General features: G+C 31.0%; 1 protein-coding gene across 5 annotated transcripts in view; it reads right to left on the reverse strand.

The window, feature by feature from the left end:
• Nucleotides 1-696: 696 nt before the first annotated feature.
• LOC143255623 (sodium- and chloride-dependent GABA transporter 1-like) overlaps nucleotides 697-24,199 on the reverse strand; it is an 83,532-nt gene continuing 60,029 nt past the window's right edge. For 3 of the 5 annotated variants that reach the window (XM_076511561.1, XM_076511563.1, XM_076511562.1), the window contains 4 exons: nucleotides 23,627-23,729; nucleotides 22,819-22,919; nucleotides 17,430-17,597; nucleotides 2,821-3,002 (listed from right to left, as the gene is read on the reverse strand). In XM_076511561.1, coding sequence (XP_076367676.1) covers nucleotides 2,904-3,002; nucleotides 17,430-17,597; nucleotides 22,819-22,919; nucleotides 23,627-23,729 — 471 coding nt within the window. In that variant the 3' untranslated portion in view covers nucleotides 2,821-2,903. Of the gene's footprint in view, nucleotides 3,003-17,043; nucleotides 17,314-17,429; nucleotides 17,598-22,818; nucleotides 22,920-23,626; nucleotides 23,730-24,199 lie in introns of those variants that run through there. The other 2 variants (XM_076511560.1, XM_076511564.1) reach the window with 2 other exon arrangements.

Consider the following 24,199-nt stretch of genomic DNA (forward strand, 5'->3'; position numbering starts at 1 on the left):
TCAGTTGCTCTTGTAGTTTTTCTTGGTGCAAAGCTAATCAATGGACAATCTGCACTCTGTTCACCTAGGAAAAATTGAAGCTCGGATTTTAACGTTGTAAGTATGTATGTACAGGGAGACAGAGCGGTCAATGTACACATCATTTTTCTCTTCTTCTTTAACTTGAAAATACGATAATTATATATATATATATAAGGCACATTAAGACACCTGCGACAACAAACCAAAAGACAGGCTATAGCTTTATATTCCTGTTTTTGTGGGTCCTAGTTCCGCAGATACCTTTTCACCATCACACATTTTACCAATCTGTAAAGTGTGTTCTGTCTCTTTATGTATCAATCATTCACAGCATAACGTTTCTTTTTTCATCTGAGTTGTTTATACTATGACGTACATATTTATATCTTCAAACTAATATTTTGTTTCGAAAATAATTTGAGATAAATTCTGAACATCTGTTTTATCCCGCCAACTGCAACTTTACTCAATTTAATTCATATTCATATTACAGAAGATAAAAGAGACTTTCATGTGAAGAATGAAAAGCTTTATTTACATGATTATCAGAAAAGAAAGAATGTTGTTAAAGTTGCAAATAGTTTGACCTAATAAGATTTACACTATTGTCTTTATCTAATACGTTCGGTTATTTAATTATTATTACCACTACAGAAAAAAGTTGAGACTTTCATGTGAAGGACGAAAACCTTTATTTTGGATTCTCACACGCTGTAATACACAATTCCACTTCAGTTTTCAGTCATTAAAAAGGGAAAATACTACATTAATGAAATCTACAACACAGACTACATATTCTGAATGTAATTATATGTCTACAATCAATATAAAGGAAAAATACTTCAGTGGAAAGTAGACTAATAACATTAACAACAGCACCTTAGGTTACAATACATCATCTCGCACCACTATGATATATATTACAGAAAAATTTTTAAAAGGAAAAAGCTACGAAACAAATTTTAATATTTAATTTTTATTCCAGAAAAGTCCTATCAAAGTATCTCTTCCCTACTCTGTTTTGTTTAAAATATGAAGATTTTGGAAAAACAAAATATTTTATGCTTATTTACAACGATTAAACGAATGGGTGCACGTACAGCAGGGATAATTTACCTTCCAACCAGAAAGCTAAGTAGTTGAAAAAATTGTAACAGATTCTAGTATTAAATCTGAAAAGTCTAGCATAACTTAGTTATATTAAGCATACAAAATAAAATTAGGTTTTAAAAGAGCATATTATAAAAAATTCAGGTCGAAATTCAACAAGTTTATCTTATTTTTTGTTTCATGAAAAATACATTAACATTTGTTCGTACACTTGTAACAGTTTATTTTAGGTAAAAAAAAAGAAAATTTTAATTTTATATAAGATATCTAATAAATATAACTTTGTACAAAAATTAATTAGTTTAATAACTACTAAACTATTTTCAAAATACTTGAGGTATTTATCCAATGCGATTTAGTAGTTTTTATCGTTATATAGTTTAAAATATTTTGACCGAATTTCTAGTAAATAAATTAATTTCAATAAACACCTATATTTCTACATATATATATATATATATATATATATTTAAATTTCATAATTCTGTAGTTAGGATTGCAAAAGAACTAAAAACGTTTCTGAATTCTAGCAGCGAATTAAATATAAGAAAATTATTTCTACCTAATAATTTTATGAGTTAAATCTATCAGTGACTTTTATCTTCTAAGGATTGACTTTAACAGTAAAAACGTTCCTGTTCCCTAATGGGTTGTTAATAAAATTGAATATTTCATTTAATGATATCTTTATTTTTAACAGACGATACAGATGTAGCATAGGAAATTTTATTAAATATAAAGAGATATTTCCCAAAAATAATTATTTCTATATTTATATGAAACAATACGTATGTTTCGTTCCAACACTAAAACCAACAATTTAAAACAAAAAGTAATAAAAAACACTTAAATAGCTAGAAATGCAGAGGGAAACGCGAAACGCCTCATTTTGAATTTTTAACGTAGACTACGCTTTTTTTAAATATACTGATCAAAAATGATTTTGGTTTTACTAATATATTAAATTTATTAATATGTATGGTGGTCTTGTTAACTTGCCTATAAAAAAAGATGAATTATGTAAACATGTAATATTGGGTTTATTACACCGCATTTGGGAAATAGATCTAACATAAGTAAGGTTAAATCTATATTTAACAGTACAATATACTTTTCCTTTCTTCTCATTGCTTCTATACGATAACTTATCAAAACCAATATAAGTTTAATTTATAGGAAACGTAATAAACTTCTTAACCGTGTATCAACAATTTCACGCTACATTAAATTCAAGAGTATTCTATGTCTCCAGACCTTTTATATGCTATTTAAGCAATCTTGATACCAGCAAATAAAAACACTTTTGTGAAACTAATTAATATAATGTCACAAAACACAACTGTGTTAATATCCTGTATCTTTAGTCAAGTATTATATACAAAACGTACTTTTCATTTGTTAACTTCTAAACATTAATCAGAGGTAGTGCAACTTAACATATCTAATTTTAAATGCAATTATTAACATATATTGGATTTGTTTGTAGTGAATAATTCCTGTCCTATTTGAATAAAAATGAATTTTATCAAATGGTGGTATCTTGTGGTGGTTTAGATGACGCTAATTAATTTAATTTTTATACCGATTCCTTTTTGTTGTTGTTAATTGTGTTAATATTGTTGTCGTTAACAGTCGTAATTTCAGTCTTATCTCTCACGGAACTCATCGAAAACCAACAAGGAAAAACAATTTGGTCACAAAACCATCATTTAATAAAAGGTGACATCTATCGTCAGTAGTGTTATTAACTCAGTTAAAACTTTTCTAACGAGTTAAACGGCCGTTGTCGCAGTTATTCCCCTTTCATGTATTTGCCTTTTCCGAACTTCTGTCATAAGATCAATTTCCGGTCGAAACAGTTTCTTGCATCGCTAATATAAAGTAAGAAGAAACACAAATATTAACTTGTAGAACAGTAACATAAAAGTTTCCTGTGCATATTATTAATAACTGAAATTAATATCATACACAATACCAGTTAGGTGACAATAATGTTCAAAACTATAAACAATGTAACAATTTTTAGGCGTCAGAAACTCAATAGTAAACTGTAATAAATTACTTCTTTGGATGAATTGCTTATTACAAGATAAGCTATGTTCTTCCGGCCTCAACCAATCGCGATGCATTGCTAACTTTCAGCAAAATGAAACAAATATGTAATTAAGAGGAGCCTCTTGACCCCGGTTTGAAATCTTTACCAAGTTTTCGCGAATAAACATTACCTACTATTAGACGTTGAAGAAATCAAAAGTGATGAGACTCCAGCTAGTTTCCCAACCCCTTTTCATTATAACATTTAGACTGAACGTCAAAAGTAGAAAAGTGTTCGTAATGGAAGCTTTTATGAAAAATAGAAAAGTGTGTGTTCTTATAAACAAAACTACATCGCGCTGTCTGCTGAGTCCAACAAATACTGTATAGAGCAGGGGTGACCAAACTTGCTTAATTAACGTAAGAGTCACATACGATAAACTTCAGATGTTTCAGAGCTGCAAGTCATAAACAAATATTACACACACGTTTTTATTGTTACATGCACATTTCTTTACATACATTCTATATAAATATTAATAAATACAACCTCCCAGTGGCTCAGCGGTATGTTTGCGGACTTACAGCACTACAAATTGGGTTTCGATACCCGTGGTGGGCAGAGCACAGATAGCCCATTGAGTACATTTGTGCTTAATTCAAAACAACAACAATAAAAAATACATGTACGTAATAATATTAATTCATATACGTAGTTTTTAAACTGTTAATTTGTGTTAGTCTCAATAATCACAAAGTACACCTATATATATCAAATGTTTTCAAAATCCTGGCTGATTATTGTTTTAAGTATATTGAGCGTATTTAATAAAGTAATAAACTACGGAAACATCTAAAAAATATGCAAATTTGCATTTCATTAGCATTAAATGAGACTGTCAAAAATAAGAGGTAAAACAGATATTTTTAATGATATTTATTTGTCTTAGTAAACATCTGGTCAAAACATGGAGGAAGATATGCAAAACAATAAAATTAGAGATATTTTAATTAGATATCACCTTACAAAATGTTAGTCTTATCATAATATTTTTTCTGATACAAACAGACAATGATACAATTATCAGGCTATTTACTGCTTGTAGAGGTTTTGTGAGTTTCCATCTTGGCTAAGAGTCGTTGAAATTCCGGCTGATATTTTATCAAGGCTGTACGAATTAGCTCCGTCAGATGTTGATTTGTGAGGATTGCACGATGCTTCGACTTCACAAACTTCATTACAGAATACTGAAATTGAGATGAGTCGCACACTGGTTTTCTTCAGTTCAGGATATTTTATTTCTGGAACTTGCTTCCAGAACTCGATTGTAGAATGGGATTTGTGGATTATCTTTAGACTCGGTCCTCCTGTAGTTCTATTAGTTCCAGTTCCATTTCTACAGCAGATGATTCTGTAAGCAGAGGTTCGAGAATTGGACAACCATCATTGATCATATCAACCATGTATGGATTTACAAGAAAGGCGAAGCATGGTTTCAGCTTCTGCAAGCCCTCAAACCTGTCGAGGAAATTATTAAGTAGTCCTTTTAATTTATCTTTGAAATAAAAGAGCACAAACTGGAATAATACAATATCAGGGAATGTATTTACTCTCCTTTTGAGATTGGGAAAGTAACTGAAGTTTCTGGACAATATGTCTCTTTGAAAAAAGTCTTATTTTTTTCTAAAAATTCTCTAAGTAAAATAAGAAACAATCTTATCCTTCCCCTGGAGTGCAAAGTTGAGAATTTGTAGATGATTCATTATATCAATAAGGAGCATTAAATCTTCCATCCATTCATCATTTTCCAGTTGAGGATAAAATATTTTCTTTTCTTCAAGAAAAGTAATAACAGGCTCCAACAGATCCATAAACCTATTTAAGACATTGCTAGTTAACAGCCACCTCACAAAGAGACACCACATGGTTTATCTTCAATCTCCACTGCTTCAATAAAATGTTTGAGCTCTCGGTGGGTCTTTCAATTTAAACGTATGAAATTGACAATTTCAATAACAAATTTCATAACATCTTCATACTTGAAGTATCTGGCTGCTAGGTTTTCATAATGAATAATGCAATGAACAGGGAGAAACTCTGGAAAGCTGTGATCACTTTACATAAGTGCAATTAATCCTGAATGTTTCCCACTGTTGCAGGTACTGCATCTGTTGCAATACTGACGAATTTATCCAGTGGAATATCAACATTTTTAAGGCTCTGACAAGCGCATTTTTGATGTCAACACCACGAGTTGTTTCTTTTAGTGCCACGAAGTTCAACATCTCTTCTTTCATAGTTACAACAGAGGATACATAACGAACAAATACCGCCAGTTGTGGGTTGTCTTGTATGTCTGTAGGTTCGTCAAGAGCTAAGCTGAATACAAGGGAATTCTTTAAATCATTTTGCATTTTGCCTGCAACAGCGGCACTGATCTGAAAGATACGTCCCTCTGTAGTTGTATTTGGATCTAACATTGCAACAACTTCAGCCGTATTCTTCTTAACAAATTCACCATCAGAATATGAGCGTTTAGCACGAGCAATATTCCATGATATTACAAAATTAGCTTCAGTTGTTGTATCAAGTTCCTCACTTAACGTTGTCAACAGTGTTAGCTGGTTATTTAGTGGTGATTTTAACATAGTTAACTTGTTTCTCCGTAATTCTGATTTATGTGGATAATCAAACGAGAAGTTTTTTGTGATTTGTTTCATAGTAGCGTTTCAAGTTAGTAGCTTTGTAATGACTGAGTAACACATTTCAGATAAGACGCAAAGATTTTACCTCTTTTAACCATGAATGTAAAATCTTCCTCCCACTTTGGTTTAAAATTTCTGGTTTCATCTTCATACTTTCGCTTCTTACAATTTGATGACGCCATCTTCCTTCACAAAATTTTCACATACACTTCTAAAAAATTAAAGTGAAAAAAAACAATAAGCTCCAACACGCGCAACGCAACCAAACTCTACAGCGCCCTGTATCACACTAACACTCCGCTAATTTCACTGCCCGTAACACAGCCATACACGCCACAATCACGCAATCGCAAGCCACGCCCACTAAAACTAAATTGTCAGCACTGGCTTGTACTATTACTGATTCTCCAGCACAATTCCTCTGTAGTCCTTGTTTATCCGAAATTTCTTTGATCCCTGACTCAAATCTAGCATTAAAATTAGCATTTAAATACTTAAATATATTTACTCACCATGAACATTAAACTTACGTTTTAACTCAGTGGACTCTCAGTTTATACCAGGTAAATAATTATAAAACTTGAAATATTTTTTATTTACCTTTTATATTAATTGTGATGAAATAGGAATTCAGCTAACATATTTCCGCGAGCCGCACATTATATGTCAAAGAGTTGTATATGGCTCGCGAGCCGTGGTTTGGTCACCCCTGCTATAGAGTCAACTAGTAGCATTAATAAAGTTTCACTCTTAGTAGTGCCTCCAACGTATACACAATGAAATAGGAAATTTAAAGCATTACAGTAACGGCTTAGAAACAGCTCTGAACCGTCAGGATAAATTACCTATAAAGGAATAAGCTCTTAGAAATGTGATGTAGTAAACAAACATTAATATGATACACAAATACATATTTATACATATATTGTAAAAAAAAAATCACTGGATTTTTTTAGAGAATCTGTGTGTATGTCGATAAATTATGTAACACCTATAACTGAAATATTAAGCTATATCAAGTTCATGTTAATAACATTTTACCTGGAGAACGCTACGAAGTTCAAAATACCATCTACATTAGTTACTTTGACGAGGCCCGACATTGTCAGGTTGTTAAGGCGCTCGACTCGTAATCTGAGGGTCGTGAGTTCGAATCTCCATCGCAACAAATATGTTCGCCCCTTTCAGCTGTGTGGGCATTATAATGTCGCGGTCAATTCCACTATTCGTTGGTAAAAAGTAGCCCAAGAATTAGCGGTGGGTAGTGATGACTAGCTGCCTTTCCTCCAGTATTACACTGCTTAATGAGGGACGGCTAGCACAGATAGCTCTCGTGTAGCTTTGCGCGAAATTCAAAACAAAACCAATCTAAGTGCAACCCTCCACACAAAATCCCGTACCCGTTTACACTCTCGTCCCTAAGACTTGTGCCCGGCAACAGTAAGTTTCAAACTCTCTTTGTTAACCTGAACATGACCTAAGAATGTAGAAACGTTGTTCTGTAATGTATTTTTAATTCACGTTTTAATACCCATATCAGCCGTCTTGAGAATACATTGATAACCTATGATGGTCTAATTAAAAGTAAACACGTGAATCACATAAATAGACGCATTTGAGATAGATATTGATCCCTCATCCGAAACTGTGAAAAACTTATAAATCCCCGAGATGAGCAACGATTGCTGAAGACGAGTAGTACAGACGAAGTATCTCAACAATTTTTATTTGAACAAACGAAAGTCCCTAAAATAAGTTCGATGTTTCCAGCTTTCAAAACTGTTCTTAATATATTGAGGATGAAACAAATCTTGTCCACTGTTCCAGTTATTTTAAAAATTGTTTGAAATAACTAGAGTTTTGAGTTACTTTTGGTAACTTATGCAACTTATTTTTTGCACTCAAATGACGGTCCATTTTCAATTATGCAAACACTTGATGTTATTATATATCACTGTACATCATACTGTCATGAAAACGTTACATTATATTAAGCAGTGAACTGGGAATAAAATTTAAATAGCTAAATATTCTCTAATTCTCAACATTTGAGTTTTTAAAAGAATCCAATAACCTGGTAATTATATTAAAATTATGTATGTATTAATATATGGATCACTTGATTATATTGAAATTATGTATGTATTAATATATGGATCACTTGATTATACGGTATCTTTATGATAAGAGTTGAAATCAGTTAATTATAAGTTATTTCTTATACCATCGTATGGCTATTTTATTTTTCTTCTTATTTCAAAGTATATATACATATATATATATATATATATATCTGTGTGTGTGTGTGTGTGTTTCTCATAGCAAAGTCACATCGGACTACCTGTTGAGTCCACCGGGGGAATCGAACCCTTGATTTTAGCGTCGCAAATCCGTAGACTTACCGCTGTACCAGCGAGGGAGGGGGCAAAGTATATACAGAAATGAAAAACATAAATATACATACATACACAAAAAACAAATTTATGGTTAAACATGTCTAAGCTTAAGCTGTTAGCTGAAATATACGTTAAGAAGATAAAGATTGCTAACAAATCAAGAAAAATGAATACAACTAAGGTAAATCCTATGTTTCGTTCACTATAACAGAGTCTTAATTTTTCTTGAAGCATTCAAATATCTGAAACTAGTAATTCGAATATGACAAAGTAGTGAGGTGGGTTCATTAAAGTAGCTACAGTGATATTTGAAGCGTGTAATTATGTTCAGCTTGTAAACTGAACTTAGTCTGGAATATTAAAAGAGAATAAAAACATTTTACATTTCTTGAATAATACATATTGCATTTAACTTACTAACACTATTAACATACTCTATTTCCAATAAAACTCCGAGATATAATTATATCAAAGTATTCAACTTTTTTTACACGAGTCACATCGCAATATTTACATTTTTATTTTTATTTTGATTATTAAAATAATCCTGTTATTACACTTCACTTAGGTACAGTCTGGATTATTAGACAGGAAAGACAGATCAACCAATTATACAATTCTTGGTTAATTGGTTGATCTGTCTTTCCTGTTTACAAGGACAGTCCTATGGAACCAACTCGTTTCTTGCTGTCCGTATGTTACGTTAAAGATTACATTCAACTAATGCATTAAAATCATTTGAGCTAGTTTTCTTAAATTTGCATCTTTATTTTTGTTGCTGTAACATTTTTTCAAAAAGTTAAAACTGGCACATGGTAATCTATAACATCAAGATACACACTAAATTTTAACGTATTTCTTGTTACACTTTAAGGGAAAAAGATTAGATGAAACACCACTTTCTTTAGCTAAGTCATACAAATAATTTTAATTTAAAGTGTGCTCAATACAACCAAAATTAATATGGATAAAATTACCCAAAGACAACAGAATGACGGTTATTTTTAATTATTTCAAACATATTAACATCTGGTACTGATGAAGAAGAAATATTAGCATTTTGTGCACACAATCTGCTTACAGTTGATAAACATACATTAACAACAAAATCTTAATTGTAATTTTGTGTTCCACTCTCATACAAATTAGACTATATTGTTATTTTTTTTAATTAATGAAAATGATCAGGTTAACGAAAAGCTTTACAGCAAGGTTAATATTACAGAAGTAAATAAGGCATACAGATTGGGGAATATTCAACTGAAACCAGGTGTTAAAAGCTGTTCACTGGTATCCTTCACCAATTTGTAAAAGAGCCTAACAGGAACAATCTTATTGTATCTTTATTGTTAGCTTTCAGTAGAGACTGGAGAACATCTATGTACAAGTGATCATAACTCAATTAGGATTGATATTCTACTTTGTTTAGAAGTCAGAAATAATAAGATTTTAGTTTCAAATTTTGAAGCATTCATCAAAAATTGTTTGTTGTGAATTAGGCATCTAAATTAATTGGATAGACTGATCAAATGTGTAAACGTTTTATGAAGAAATTTCTAAATATTCAAGGTTGAAACTTTCTTATAGGAACAAAAGTCTGGCCACGAGTAAAATAACAAGTTGACTTACAAAGAATACGAAAGATACAACTATAGAAAAGTTTTATAAATTAAGGAGTTTAGGTTGACTGCTATGATGAGTTTGTTTTTGGAATTTTAACACAAAGCTACACAATGGGCTATTTTTACTCTGCCTACCACGAGCATAGAAACCCAGTTTCTAGGGGTGCGAGTCTACAGGCATACCACTGGGAAGTGCTATATGACGAAAGACTTAGAAGACTATAAGAATAAAAAAGGTGGTCAACATGACATTAGGAAGCTGAATACGTATATGAAAAAGTTGGCTGAAAATTTAAGCATTAATAGTAGAGATTTCTTTAAATGTAAGCAAGATACTAGGATGGGAGTAGGGTATTATGGGATGATGAAGGAAAAGTCACTTTTGATAATTATATAGTACTCTACAAAAGTGTCAAGATAAAGTCAAGAATTAGATTTCAAGCTACTTTTAAAGAATAATTAAAGTTAAATCACAGGTGAAACATCAAAATTCTATTAATCTTCATATTTAGTGCAACAGAAATTCAGTGAAAGTGCTTGAGTTCAGTAAACAATTAATATTTTGTCTTACTTTTGCTTTAATAACTGCAGACAGTTTTTCATGCATTGTTGCAACATATTTAATCAAACTGTCCTTTGGGATTTTACTCCAAATATATCTAATATACTTTTAGAGTTTCTTTGGAATTAACTTTTGATTTGTCAAGTTTTTGATTTATGAAATCCCAAATCTGTTCAATTGGGTTGAGACTGGGGATCTGTGAGTGTCATTGCATTATTTGAATGACTCCAGCATCTTCTTTCTTAGCTAAGTAATTTCTGCACTACACAGATTGGATAATTGTTTGTAAAACCTATGCTTTTAATCAAATATGTCAAATTTCGATTCTCTGTCCATATCACTCTTTTTCCAATCATCAACAGTCCAGTTTTTGTGTTTTAGCAAAGTTCAGCCTCTTGACAACATTTGGAGGTCAAAGTAAAGGTTTTTTAACTGATACATAACAAAATATTCCATTCTCATCGAGTCTTATTGATACTGCAGATCTAGACTTTTTCTATCATTTAGTACATAGTTACTTATCTCGTGCTTGATATCAGTGGCAGTCTTACATCTGTCCTGATAGCTGCATGAATGAAGATACTTAAGATCAGTGTTATTTAGTGAAGATTTTTCTACTTCTTCCTTTCCTATTTTCAAATTTACCTGTCTCAGTCTCATGATTTAGGGTGCACTTAACAGTGTTTGGAGAGTACTTCAAATCCACGACAATTAGGGAGTCCAACCAGTGTCATGCAAAGCTTTCATGCAAACTCTGATCTACTGACAATTATCTGTTTTTGACTGTAGCATTACAACAAAACTTACTATATATTGTGTTAAGCACTGTTTTCATCAAGATTTGTCTGTGGAGTGCTATTAAATTGATTTCTTCTAGCATACACTGGTACCATATACTATCTTTTTTCTAGCTTCTTTTTAAATAGTAAAGACACTGTATGGGGTGCTATAACAAGTCTTTCAGACTCTAGATTTAATCAGAATGTTTATTCAAGCAAAACTCTTTATGTCAAGCTCTTGGTACAAGTATATAGGAATTTTAAAGATTGATAAGTGTGCTCACTCTGACTCAATCAGTTGTCAACAGAGTTAATGAAGTATTCCCATAGCGTGACTTTAACAACAACACTTTGTTTTGTAACGTTTTTATTTTGCATATTTTAGGTTGAAGACAAATTTATTTACTTTTCTGTAGATTCCTAATTCATCTCAGCTTTTAGGGATTTCATGTGTACTATCAAAATAGAGTATATATTGGCTCCCTAAAACCTGTTTGCTTTTTTTTCTTGGTCTCTTGGTTATATTTTTTGTCTCTTTTTCTCTGCATTGCTTTTCTTTTACTAATACTGAAAACAATGAGCAACTCTATTTTTTTTCTAGCTACTTGAATCAAAGATACTTGTTCCCCTGTGGCATATCTGAATTTCAAGCCATTTGATAATTTTGTCTTGTTATTATCAAACTTTTCTCCTTCCCTTCATCAAATGTTGAGGCTTGGATGAAGAGTAGACATTTGGTGAAATATGAATTTCAGGTTTATGTTTGTTTGCTATTAAACCTAACCACCAGCTTCATGCATTTGGGTAGGCTTTTATTATTTTAACTTAATATGTTTTCATGTGACAGAATTTAAATTAATTACAGAAGTACATCATACCACCTAATTTTAAGACCTAGCCAAAGCATAAGCAAAGAGAGGCCATTATGGTGAGCAACTAATCATGGAGTTAGCACAGAGCTGGGCCCATTTGGATTTCAGCTTCATGAGTAACAACATATTTCAATATACATTGTTTAATAAAAGAAACCAAATCATGGCTGGCAACAAAGGTACCCAACTTATGACATAGAATGTAACAGTCATAGAAGTTTCTTTAGTTTGCTGGTTACTCTTTAATTAAAACTACTTATTCTTGACTGCAATAATAATTTTAGAATTTTAGTGACTCTTCTGGTAGAAGTTATAATATAACTAACTGTCAGGTAAGCCAGAGACAATGATGCTTTGATAGATTTGTCATCAACACTATTATTACCAAAAATGTCAACGTAACAAAAAACTAAATACAAGTAAGTTGGTTGACATTATTTAGTTACTAGTCATAAGGGACTTACATTCTCACTAATAAAAGGAAGTTATTGATTCTGCCAGTTTGAAACTTTAAAGAAGATTGAATACAAACTGAGTTACATAATTTCTGAAATGATATGAGAAAAGAGAGGGATTAATTTCAGGAGTTCAAGATACAAATTAACAATAAAATTCTTATAATTATGGATAATATCCAGGCTATCTGACAAACAGATCTCTAAGCAAAGATGATTAGAAATAGTAGGAACAACTTAAATATCAGAGAGTGACTAGAATGATGGAAAACTCCACAGTTAATTGTAGTTTCACACAAAGATGAAAAACAGTGAATATTCAGGGAACATTGAAGAAAATGTTTCCGAATATAATGAAAAGCTGGACAGAAAATAGAGTTCCACTTGTAGCGATTAGAAAAGATGTTATTTTCTGAAAGAGACTTTGTGAGCTTCCCAATCCATTATATCAATTTATATCCATACTGACCAATGCAATACTGTCTGTGAATAGCTAAAAAAGCCTCTAAATCAAGATATATAAAGTAAAACAGAAGTAGGGATAGAAGATATTGTATCCAAAGAGTATAAAACCATATATTACTTGTGGAAACCAAATAAATGGCTAAACGTATCCATAGTCTAGCTTAGAGAGGATTAAAGTTTGATACACTAGCAAAATTCTGTGTCCTTCTGCTCTGTAAATGAACCTGAGATAAATTTTAGGTAAATTTAAATGTTTCTGAGAATAAGAAACAATTGAACAGATATGACTTTTCCCAATACCAATTGATATTAAATATCATACACATATAACTGAATTTTAACCATGCCTCTTACAATACCTGAAGTTGTGATAGGTCTACAGTGTGTGAACATAATGTGTTTACACTTTGAAACAGCAAATAAACATTTCAGTTTAACAGTTCTTGACTCAGTAAGATTCAAGACGTTTTCTAAGTATTGAAATAAGAAGCTGAAATTTTGTCCTCTAGTATAATATCAAATAAGTTAGGACAAAGCATTAAGAGATCAGTATCCCACTAGGTGATGGTATTTATCATTGTGAACTTCCTTATATTGGAAATGTTTTATAAGCAATTTAAACTGCATGTTTGAAGTAAACACAGTTAATAACAACCACAAATTTAAAGTCTAATGGTTATTTTCAGTAGTATGCATAATTATATACTTATATACAAGTATCAAGCAGTTTCAAAATAACATAATTCACATCTATATATTCAGAGCCATACACAGGAACGTGTATAAAACTTTCCATATAAAACAACATGCCTAAGTAATAACCCATTTACTAAAGTAAGCACAAGGTTTATACACTAGTATAAAAGATAAACATTAAGAATAATAATTAAAACAAATATCAGGCAGAGTTCATAAATAAAGTCCCCTACATCCACAACAGTATGATTAAGGCAATACCCTAACTGAGATTTACCTAAGTCTCCCAGATAATCACAACATGCATATCTTCAGTGTATATACAATTTTCGGACTCATAAAATTTCATTGCATCATCTTAAAATGGCTGTTTTTGGCGAAGAAAGTCACGAGAACACAAAAATATTGTTTCATTTAGTTCAAGGCAATGAATAGCAATTATTAAACTCTGCTAAAATATATATTGGCACATATAAAAATCTTGGGTAGTCTCATTTTGTCTGGAATTACTTACATTTGTCATCTGAATAGTAACTGACACCTAATGTAGTTGTATTGATTACGTTTTCCTTAAATTTCGAGACCTCTTAATTCCCTCTATCATATGTTATTTCAATAAAGGAAACACTTCTTGAAACATTTGGAAACAAATATATCCCTCTTGGAAATAAATTACATTCACCATATAGATATTCAAGTTTTTAAGCCTCCAGATAAACAATAAATTTTCGTAAATATTATTTCATACACTCCAGAATACTGTATTCACCTGTTTAGAACATTCTGATATTTTAAATGATGTGTACATTAGAACATCAATTACATTTTTTATAGTAAGTTGCTATATGTGCAAACATCTAGCACTAATAACGTTGCACAAGGTTAATAATGAAAAGTCTCACTGGAAATTATTCAAACCAGATGACAATATGGCTTGATAAGCTTGCTAAAGCAAGAGTGATTAGTTAATTCCAAGTATCAATTCTTTCATTGGTGTCTCAATGCAAGTCATTTCACCTCTGGTATATTTCAAACACCATAATATTTCTTGTACTTCTAAGAAAACAGTATTCAATAACAATCGTGAGACTACTCCACAACTTAGTTTGTTATGTAAGAATTTCTTCAACAACTGTTCTTCTCTCAACAAGGTTTCCTATATCCTTGTGTTAAATCTATCCATTTAAGAACCTGTTTCAACAAACGTTTACTGAATTTACCTGAAATTGCACTTATCAGCATAAAGTAATAGAAGTGAATATGGAAAAGAATCGTCAATTTCTTTCCTGGATGGAAAATGTGGTAAATAGTTTTATTCTTCTAATTACTTTCTCTATAAATAAACTTATAAATGTTCCATTCTTTGTGTTGTCCTGTGTCAACCACATGTTCTGATATAACTGTTATGTTATTTTTCATCAGCTAGACTACATTTTAATGTTCTTTTAAACCCTATCATAAATGTCTATTAAAATCTGCTATATGCATGCAGGTTTCTCTACATATTGACACAGCTTCATAAACGACATCTTTGAACGTTAGAAAGTTTGAGGGTTGCTTCATATAGATTAAAATATTCTGCATAGTATATCTGAATATAAAATGAAGTTTAAGTTGGAGCTTACATTTTCTGAAAATTATAATTTATTTTGGGAAATACCAATGGTCCCTGCAACCATTTGGGCTCTATTTATTTGTGAGGGTGGCCGAGTTAGTGTGCTTAAGAAATTTAACGAAATATACTTCAGCTTTGCACATTTTCAATGCATCTTCTCTAAATCAAAATTAAAGTTTCTATTTCCAGGCAAAAAACTAAACTTTGTATGACTTGAAATCAAGGTATTTTTCTTTGTGTTTCAGCTTTACCTAGACACTGGTAGTAATGTTGATGTCTGTGCTAAGAATGGGATCACTCCATTTTCTTCCAACTGGACAGTGAACATAGTATAACTGTATGGAGCTCAAATGTTGTAATAAGTTATTAATAGTGTCAGTAACATTTTGAAAGATAATGAATATAGCTTTTGATACCTGAAAGATATGTTTATGACTAGTTTGGCAAAACTCTGCATGTAAGGTCACTGAGTAGTAAAGAGTTTATTGAATATATTTGAAGAAACAATTTCTGTAGTTGAAAGTATGTAGAACTGGTGGGAAAATATCCAGCTCCAAAATATAACTTGTAAAACGTTGGGTGTGAGATGCAAGTGTTTTACCATTTTCTAGCCTTTGGCAAGTTCTAGTAAAGATTTCTATAGTGGATATATGGGAGAATATATCTTAAAATTATCACAATTGGCCAAAAGACAGTTGGTCTGCATCTGTAAGATCTTAAGTTTTGTGATAAGGCATTCTGCATTGACTACACAGCTGCACAGTTCAGAACAGATAAAATATTGGCATAAGTTTTACAATATCTTAGGTAGGTGACTGTTTAACGCTGACAATAAATTAGAATAAAACATCTGGTTTAGTAACTACGGTGATATATTTAAGAGTATATGAAATCTCCTAGTTTCTGAATTTTGTTGACATTAAATATATCTGTTTTTTGATATATGACTTAAAACCTTGCTGAATTGTTTTTTCTTGTCTTGAATAAAGTCCCTCTTAAGGTTTTTGTATTTTTATTCAGTGTTATCTTTCTCAATAATAAGTATTTGTCTAAAACAATGGAATTACATTTATTAGTTGGAATCATGATGTAGTTCTTGCTCTTTAGGAATGGCCTGACATGGCCAGGTGGTTAAAGCACTCGATTCGTAATCCGAGGGTTGCTGGTTCGAATCCTCGTCACATCAAACATGCTCGCCATTTCAGCCGTGGGACCGCTATAATGCGACGGTCAATTGCACTATTCGTTGGTAAAAAGAGTACCCCAAGAGTTTGGGTGGGTGGTGATGACTACCTGCCTTCCCTCTAGTCTTACACTGCAAAATTAGGGACGGCTAGCGTAGATAGCCTTCGTGTAGCTTTGCGCGAAATTCAAACAAAATCTTGAGGAATCGTAAAGTTTGGTTCATTTTCATGTTAAATGTAAATTACATTGGTTTATGAAGTTGTTTTAGTCGTCGTTTTTTCTTTGTAAAGAGAGATAATTCATAAAAATAAATAGCTTTATGGGTAATGGCAGCTTGTTGGTCTAAGAATTATGGAGAATATGTGCTGCATTTATTTAATCTCATTACGCTCATAATAATACCATTTAAATTATTTTTTAGTTTGAAAAAAACTTAATAGATTTTGAAAAGTACATATACCTAGCAGTAAATTTTACTTTATTGTCATTAAATATCTGTTTATATGGTCAGTTTAAAATACAATATAAGAGAAATAGTTTAATAACTCGTGAAATGGCTTTCAGTGTCAATAATGTATAATATGTACACTTATGTATAATGATGACATTATAAACTTAAAAAAATGTATTATCCCACAGTTATCTTGAGTGTTATACACATTGAGCTTCTGGAATAATCCCGTAAACTGTAATCAGATCACCTTTTATCCTTCTTTCCTCAAGAATAGACAACTTAAATTATCTTATTCTAGTACATAGTATTCCATGATCAATATCGTCCTAATGGCTCCTATCCTGTAAATAATAATACCATGACTCGTTTAAATGGCAACAAAAGTGTTGAAGTTACTTGTCGTGAATTCTCTTGTGGTAACTCTTGTGAGGTGTTGTTTGGTCGTAAAAAACCTTACCTCTCTGAGGGTGCCGGGAGTAAGAAGAAAAATGTAGATGGCATACGTAGGGATACACAGCATAGATGACAGCGCCAACATCCAACCAATCAGCTGGCCCCACCATGGATAGACGTAGCCGATATAATCGAGCGGTTTGTACTGAACCAAACTGAAGAGAAAGACTCCCTAAAAACAAAATTAATTCTTATTACTACAATAAAATTATATTCACAAATAATTTCTTAAAACATTATAACTTTTGTTAGCCACAGATTCAGAGAATTGTATACTATTATACCCTGTTAATTCATAGCTATCTTGTTTACTAGAACTTATTCCATTCAGAAAAACACAAACACGTAACGACAAACAGTTTAAACTGTGTAATAATCTAGGATCTTTAAATTATCTCAAATTAGTGATGTGTTCCTCAAATGTCACATCATTTTCTTTATCTAAGTTTAATGAGTGTATTTTCCCTAGTTTACTACAATTTAATCATAATTTACAAAGTATTGTTGGATAATTCTTAAAATTACATATTTTCTACACATAAGTCAATTATTTTTGTATACCTTTGTAATATTATAGAACCAAATTTCAATTATACTGCATAATAATCGTAAAATCGTACATGTATTATAAAGTTCTACTGTATACGGGTGCTTCTGAGTATTTTATTGTTCAAGTATGGTTACCATTCCTGTTAATTTGTTTTTAGACGTATCTAGTTAAATCTACCAGAACATATTTTTATATATATATATATATATATATTTACATAACATTTATAAATTAAATATTTAAATAATTACTCACAACAGGTTGAGACAATCTAATCGTTTCATTGTTAATAATTTAAATGGTCATCTTGCTTTAATTTTTAATTAACTATATTATTATTGTTTTTGAATTAGATATTAACTCGTTTTTATCCTAGGTTTCACTCTCCACTTACTATAATATGGTGCCGTCTTCGCTACAGTCTCGAGAAAGACTATTTCTGTGTTGGTAACATGATTGTATTTTGGGTTTTCTTCATAGAAAATCGGACACTTTACCCATTTGAGTGGGATTTCCATCACTACACGTCAAATCAGATACCTTTTTGAATACTTTAAAGAATACTTTTATACTATGGTGACTAAGCGATTTATTAGTTAGGTGGACTTAGAAGGTTTCTTTTAAGGAATGTAGCTCATGTCATTTTATCTTCTTTGGCGTAATTATTGTTAGTACAAAGTCTTATACTGTTATTTTTTTGAATAAAATATTTTGTCAGTAATTCTTTTTTATTTAATGTATTACAGTTCACATTTACAGGGAATGTTTGTAAATATTGTTTTTCTTCTACGTGTTCTAATTGCGATCGTATTGTACTGAGGCCTCTCAATACTGTTCTGACTTTAAGCTGTCTATATTATATGGAATTATGGTTACATGTCTCCAATTTTCTTTCAGTTCATTTTTGTCATTTATCTTCATTTTTTCCTTATAAAGAATATATATTGTTAATAGTGCCATAGCGATTTGATGTTTTTTTCAGATTATTAGATACAGAGAACGGAGTAAGTGCCAAGTAGTAAGTTACCTTAAAACGATTTTGAATATCTAAATTAGTAAGTTACATGGCAACCAGTCAATATAAAGTACCAGTGAAACAGCATATATTAAAATTACATTTTAAAATACTGTTTTGAAGGGTGTCAAGCGATACAAGAGAAGACCCATGATAGGGTCACAAGACGCCGTGATAAGTGTGACTGTATAACGCTGACAATAAATCAGAATGAAACTTTTAGTCTAGGAACTTTGGGGACAGATTTGAGAATATAGGAAATTTTCTAGTTTCACGATTTTGGTATCATTTGAAATATTTGTTTTTCAACAGATGACTTAGAACTTTGCTTTTTTTTTTAGTGTATTGTATTTTTCATTTAGTGGTATCTTTTGTGACATCTAATAATTCACTGACGCAAATATCGGTGACAAAGCCGTCCACGTGCACCGGTAAACAGTATGCAACCTAATCATGAATGATTTATCCTGAAAACTTGGCAACAGGGTATAGGTCTACAGGGTTAAGTCTTCCAATCATACGTGCCGTCAAACTGTTGCATATCTTAAGCAGATGAAAATGAAAAGGGTATTTTTGTTATTCCACATTTCTGTGCGATCAGACTGTTGAAATGGAATCTGGAAAGCCGTAGCTTACGGAAAATATCATAAAAAAGTGGTGTGCTTTAGATCTAATAGCTTCACGATGGAGTATTGTGCAATGAAATCTGTACTGTGGAGCTATTGTTACGATGCACAATCGTCAGATAGCGCATAACCAAAAGTGACGACATAGATTGCAAAAAACATAGTGAGGTTCAAAATATATTTAATATAAGGTATTTAACCTCTTCATTACACATCATACTATTGCTGAGGATATGTAACAGATATTTCCGACGGGAAAATACTAATGTGTTCAGGTCAAGAATTTAGAAGTTTTTCGAATGCATCTATATGTTTGAAGGTCCATCTAAATTTTAAAATACCGAAAATAACTATCTTAGTTTAAGATACATTGTTTATAGCAATGAATATTTTAAAAACAAAATTAATAAAATAATAGTTATTTAAGTTAACATTTTGCTTCTCAATTTCTTTAGATCTTTGGAATGGTGTGTAACCACAGTTTTTGTTTTTTCTAAAATGAATCTATAAGTAATAAGAAATGGAATACTTCACTTATTGTTCATAGCTACATTTATTTCTAGTGTTTCCCACATCCATGTTTAGAACTTTCTTTTACCTTTGTTAGTTTCTGTTTCCTTTTCTCTAATATATTTTGGAAATTTCAGTTAAGAAGTAATATCAGAATTAGTTAACATATTGACAAGTAGCGTTTATTCTCTATTCTATACTTACATTAATTGGATATTTATGTTAGAGCTTACTTCAGATTGTTAAATTGTATATAACGTATGTCTAAGGAAATATAGTTACAAGTCCAACTTCCCAGTTTTATTTTCGAATATAGATATATCTTTCTTAAATAGAACGCAATCGAAAATGTAAAATACATAAAACAGAAAACTTAGCTTAAGCGTTTTGAGCTCAATCAAACATCTGTGTAATTCTTACACCTTTAAAAGTTCAAGAGTTTGTGAAGTTCCTATACAAATATATTGTAAATTTTTATTGTTTAGATAATACTGTTTGAGACTGTGCAGCTCTAAATTGTTAATGTTCGTGTTGGATAAATGTATACAAATGTATGTATAGCAACAATATCCATACACAACCGCTTTTCCTCTGATAATCCCTTTAAACTGTGACTACACAGATATCTTAACTTCAACTGAATTTCAATAAGTGTAGTAATTTGAGATTATAGAAGGTGCCTCAAATCTGGGCCTGTTGGGACGATCACATTACAGGACTTGTTAAAGCGAAGTTATTCTATCTTACGACTATAAAAACACGAATTTTACAACTTACTTTTGAGCGTTTTTAAGGAAAGCAATGTTGAACCGTATTGGTAACGTACGATACTGCATGCCGGAAATAGTGAAGAAAGTTTACTATCTTTTCATTGAATTTAATCCATGAACATATTAATCCATTGCAGCTAAAGTCGAGTTCTTTCTTTGAATATAAACAAGATAATTTTCAAAATTTAGATCTACAAAAGCAATGCAAGAGTCGTATTTAAAACTTCTTGCAGAGCATTAACCAAGAGAAAGGTCACGTGTAGAGAGCTTTACGACCGGTATTTAGTATATGACAAACGTAACTATGTTGTTCACTGGACAAAACGTATGCCTACTTAATTGTCAGCAAACACATGAACGATTTTCCAAAGAATGTATTAAGAAACAGTAAAAAGTTCAAGATAAGCTGCGCAAACTCCATAGCTTATATGCTGAGACTACTATACCACGAGGAAATAGCATTTTCATATCGACTGACAGCCTATAAAGTAGGATTCCATCAAGATAAAGCACCCAACATGCTTCCAAATTATGATGCCAGTGCAAGTATAAATGGTAATTCATGCTACACTATTTGCAGACACATTTGGGTTTATTAGTCTTTGGAATGTTCAAATGGCTCTCAAAAGAGTTGGTAAGGCTAGGTTCTCATCCTTGCAACATTATTTTAAATAATGAGCACCTTGAGTATAGCGTCTAAGTTTATGCATTATGGATAATATATATGTTTACAACAATGCATAAACTACAATATTTATTTAAATAAACAACTCTTTGTTTGTTACATGTTTTCCTTTGAAAGTGAACATTGAAAGCATGTTTATTGTACAATTATTTTAAACTGTATTTTGTTATGTAATTTTTTGACTGACTAGCATTAAAAATTGCAGAGTTTTATTTTTATTTTCTTCTATATTTCGATTATGCGAGTAACTTTGAAAATTAAAAAAAAACATTTGTTATTTATTTTCCTTCAAATACCATATTTTAAATATTATTGTACTGAAACTTAATTTTGTCCTCTTGTTAATATTTAAATGGACATAAACAAAAAATGGGTGAAATATTTGGTTGACAGTTCTGCTTGAGCTGCTATGTACTATTTTAGTTAAATTCATTAGAACTAATATTATTAAAGGTGAAATGCATTACTAAACTTAAACTCGATACTTGACAAAATTATCTGACGAATCTATTGAAAGTTAAGATCAAAACCACTTTATATGAATCTTTCTAAAACAAATAAAATATACTGCATTTGAAAATAAATACCAACTGATTTCATGCAGTTATAAGGAAAGAAGATGTTATATGAAACTTAGTTTGTATGATAAATTGTAAAACAAATAATATGATCCATGATTCAAAGGATGTTTAAATTCTGCAAATGTGGTACCTATTTTGCAAAACAATTATTTAAACTGAATATCTAGTTAATTGTAAATTATATTAATTATAGTAAATAGTTATTAGAGTATTGTGTTTCATTATTTATTCACAGAGCTATTAGATAAAAAGACCGAGAAAAAAATCTATGATTATATGTCATTTCTGATTTTTGTTTTCTCGTTGACAAACATGAAATATTACAGTTACTATTATATCTAGTTCCCTTATTATAAGAACTAATAAAAACAAAAATATTGGAAGTAGGAGGGAATCGGTAACTATGTCAGTGTTGCTAACATAGTTTGATCTTACCTTGAAAAATGGTTCCAAGCTTACGAGCCCTTCCTAACTTTCTTTTTTGCAGAAAATAAGCTTGAAAATTGAATAGGTAAAATATCAAATCTTGATATAAATATGAATATGTTATTTTGTAACTTCACAGTAATCCACAGAATTTCTATCTGTCCAGAATCACTTAAAGATCGTAAATTCTAAGCTAACCTACCTAGCAAAGTTGTACTATTAATACTTACTGCACAAATAAGAGGTGTGAACACAAACCAGCAGAGTTTCCACCACAGACATGGGTAATAACCAATCATGTCCTTTATGTTGTCATAAAAGTGATTCACACCTACATTAGAGAAAAGTATTAGCAAACAATGTTTTATAAACCACAAATGAAATCAAACAAGAATGTAATAACATGTTAACCACATCCAATAATCCCCTTCTAATACCAGAGCTTACCAGGCTGGCTATAATGCGACAAACACAGCAGTATTCGAGACACTATTCATATAATCAACTGCTTAAACTACTATTTTGGTCGAAAAATATTAGGTTGATGAAATGTAATATTTACTAATTCTGATTAACTCGTTATTCCATAGAAATAATTTTATGAACATCAGATTAACATTGAAACTGAATTTCATATAGTGATTCAATAATACTTCATATTATCAGGATTTATGTCTTCATCTACATTTCGATGATATTTTACTGTATCGACATTAATAGTTTAGTAAACTCTGAAGTTTACGAATATTTGTTTAAAGTTTATTGAATTCCACAAAAAGGAAATACATGTCACAGAGTATTTTGGTTGTTTTTTTTTTAACTTACATAAATATAATTATCGTTTTCTTTTCTTGTTTTAAGATGTGTAAATAATCTGTTTTATACAATCTCAATATCACACAGAACTTTTCGTTACTAAAGGATTAATTTATTATGTGGTGTGTGTGTATATTTATATATTACCTTCACACACATCTGTTTTATTAAGTTTAACAAATTTATAAGTATTTAATTTGCTGTACAGATATAGTATCTTACCATAAGACCAAGAAATGGACACAACTTCAAAAAAGATAAGGAAGAGTAAGGAAAATCCACTAGCTGCATAATATTCAAACAGTTGAAACACATACATCCCGCCCTAATAAACAGAAGACAGTAATAGTTCAGTCGCCCTGAAAGTGATCGATGTTAAAATAAACACATTTAACCTTGAATCAGTGAACACCTTTGAAATTATGTTAAATATAAGAAAATATCAATATTAAGAGGTGCAACAAGGTGTAATGTCCCCCCCCCTCAGTGGCATAGCAGTTTGTCCTCGGAATTACAACGCTATAAACCGAGTTTTGATATCCGTGGTGGGTAAAGCACTGATAGCCAGTGGTGTAGTTTTGTGCTCTACTTCCAACTTACATGAGTTCATTTCATATACTGGATCTTCTGATAAGATTTATTTATCATGCGTTTTGTATTTGTAGATTTTAAAAAAAGAACTCTTTAAAGGCACGAAATTGTATTCTCATAAATCATTAAACGACAAAATAGTAATAAAATGACCCCAAAAAAGTGCATTGGTCAATGTATCATATAACAAACAGACTCGGATTA

This window comes from Tachypleus tridentatus, chromosome 7 (genome assembly GCF_004210375.1).
Source record: "Tachypleus tridentatus isolate NWPU-2018 chromosome 7, ASM421037v1, whole genome shotgun sequence".
Taxonomy (NCBI): Eukaryota; Metazoa; Arthropoda; class Merostomata; order Xiphosura; family Limulidae; genus Tachypleus; species Tachypleus tridentatus.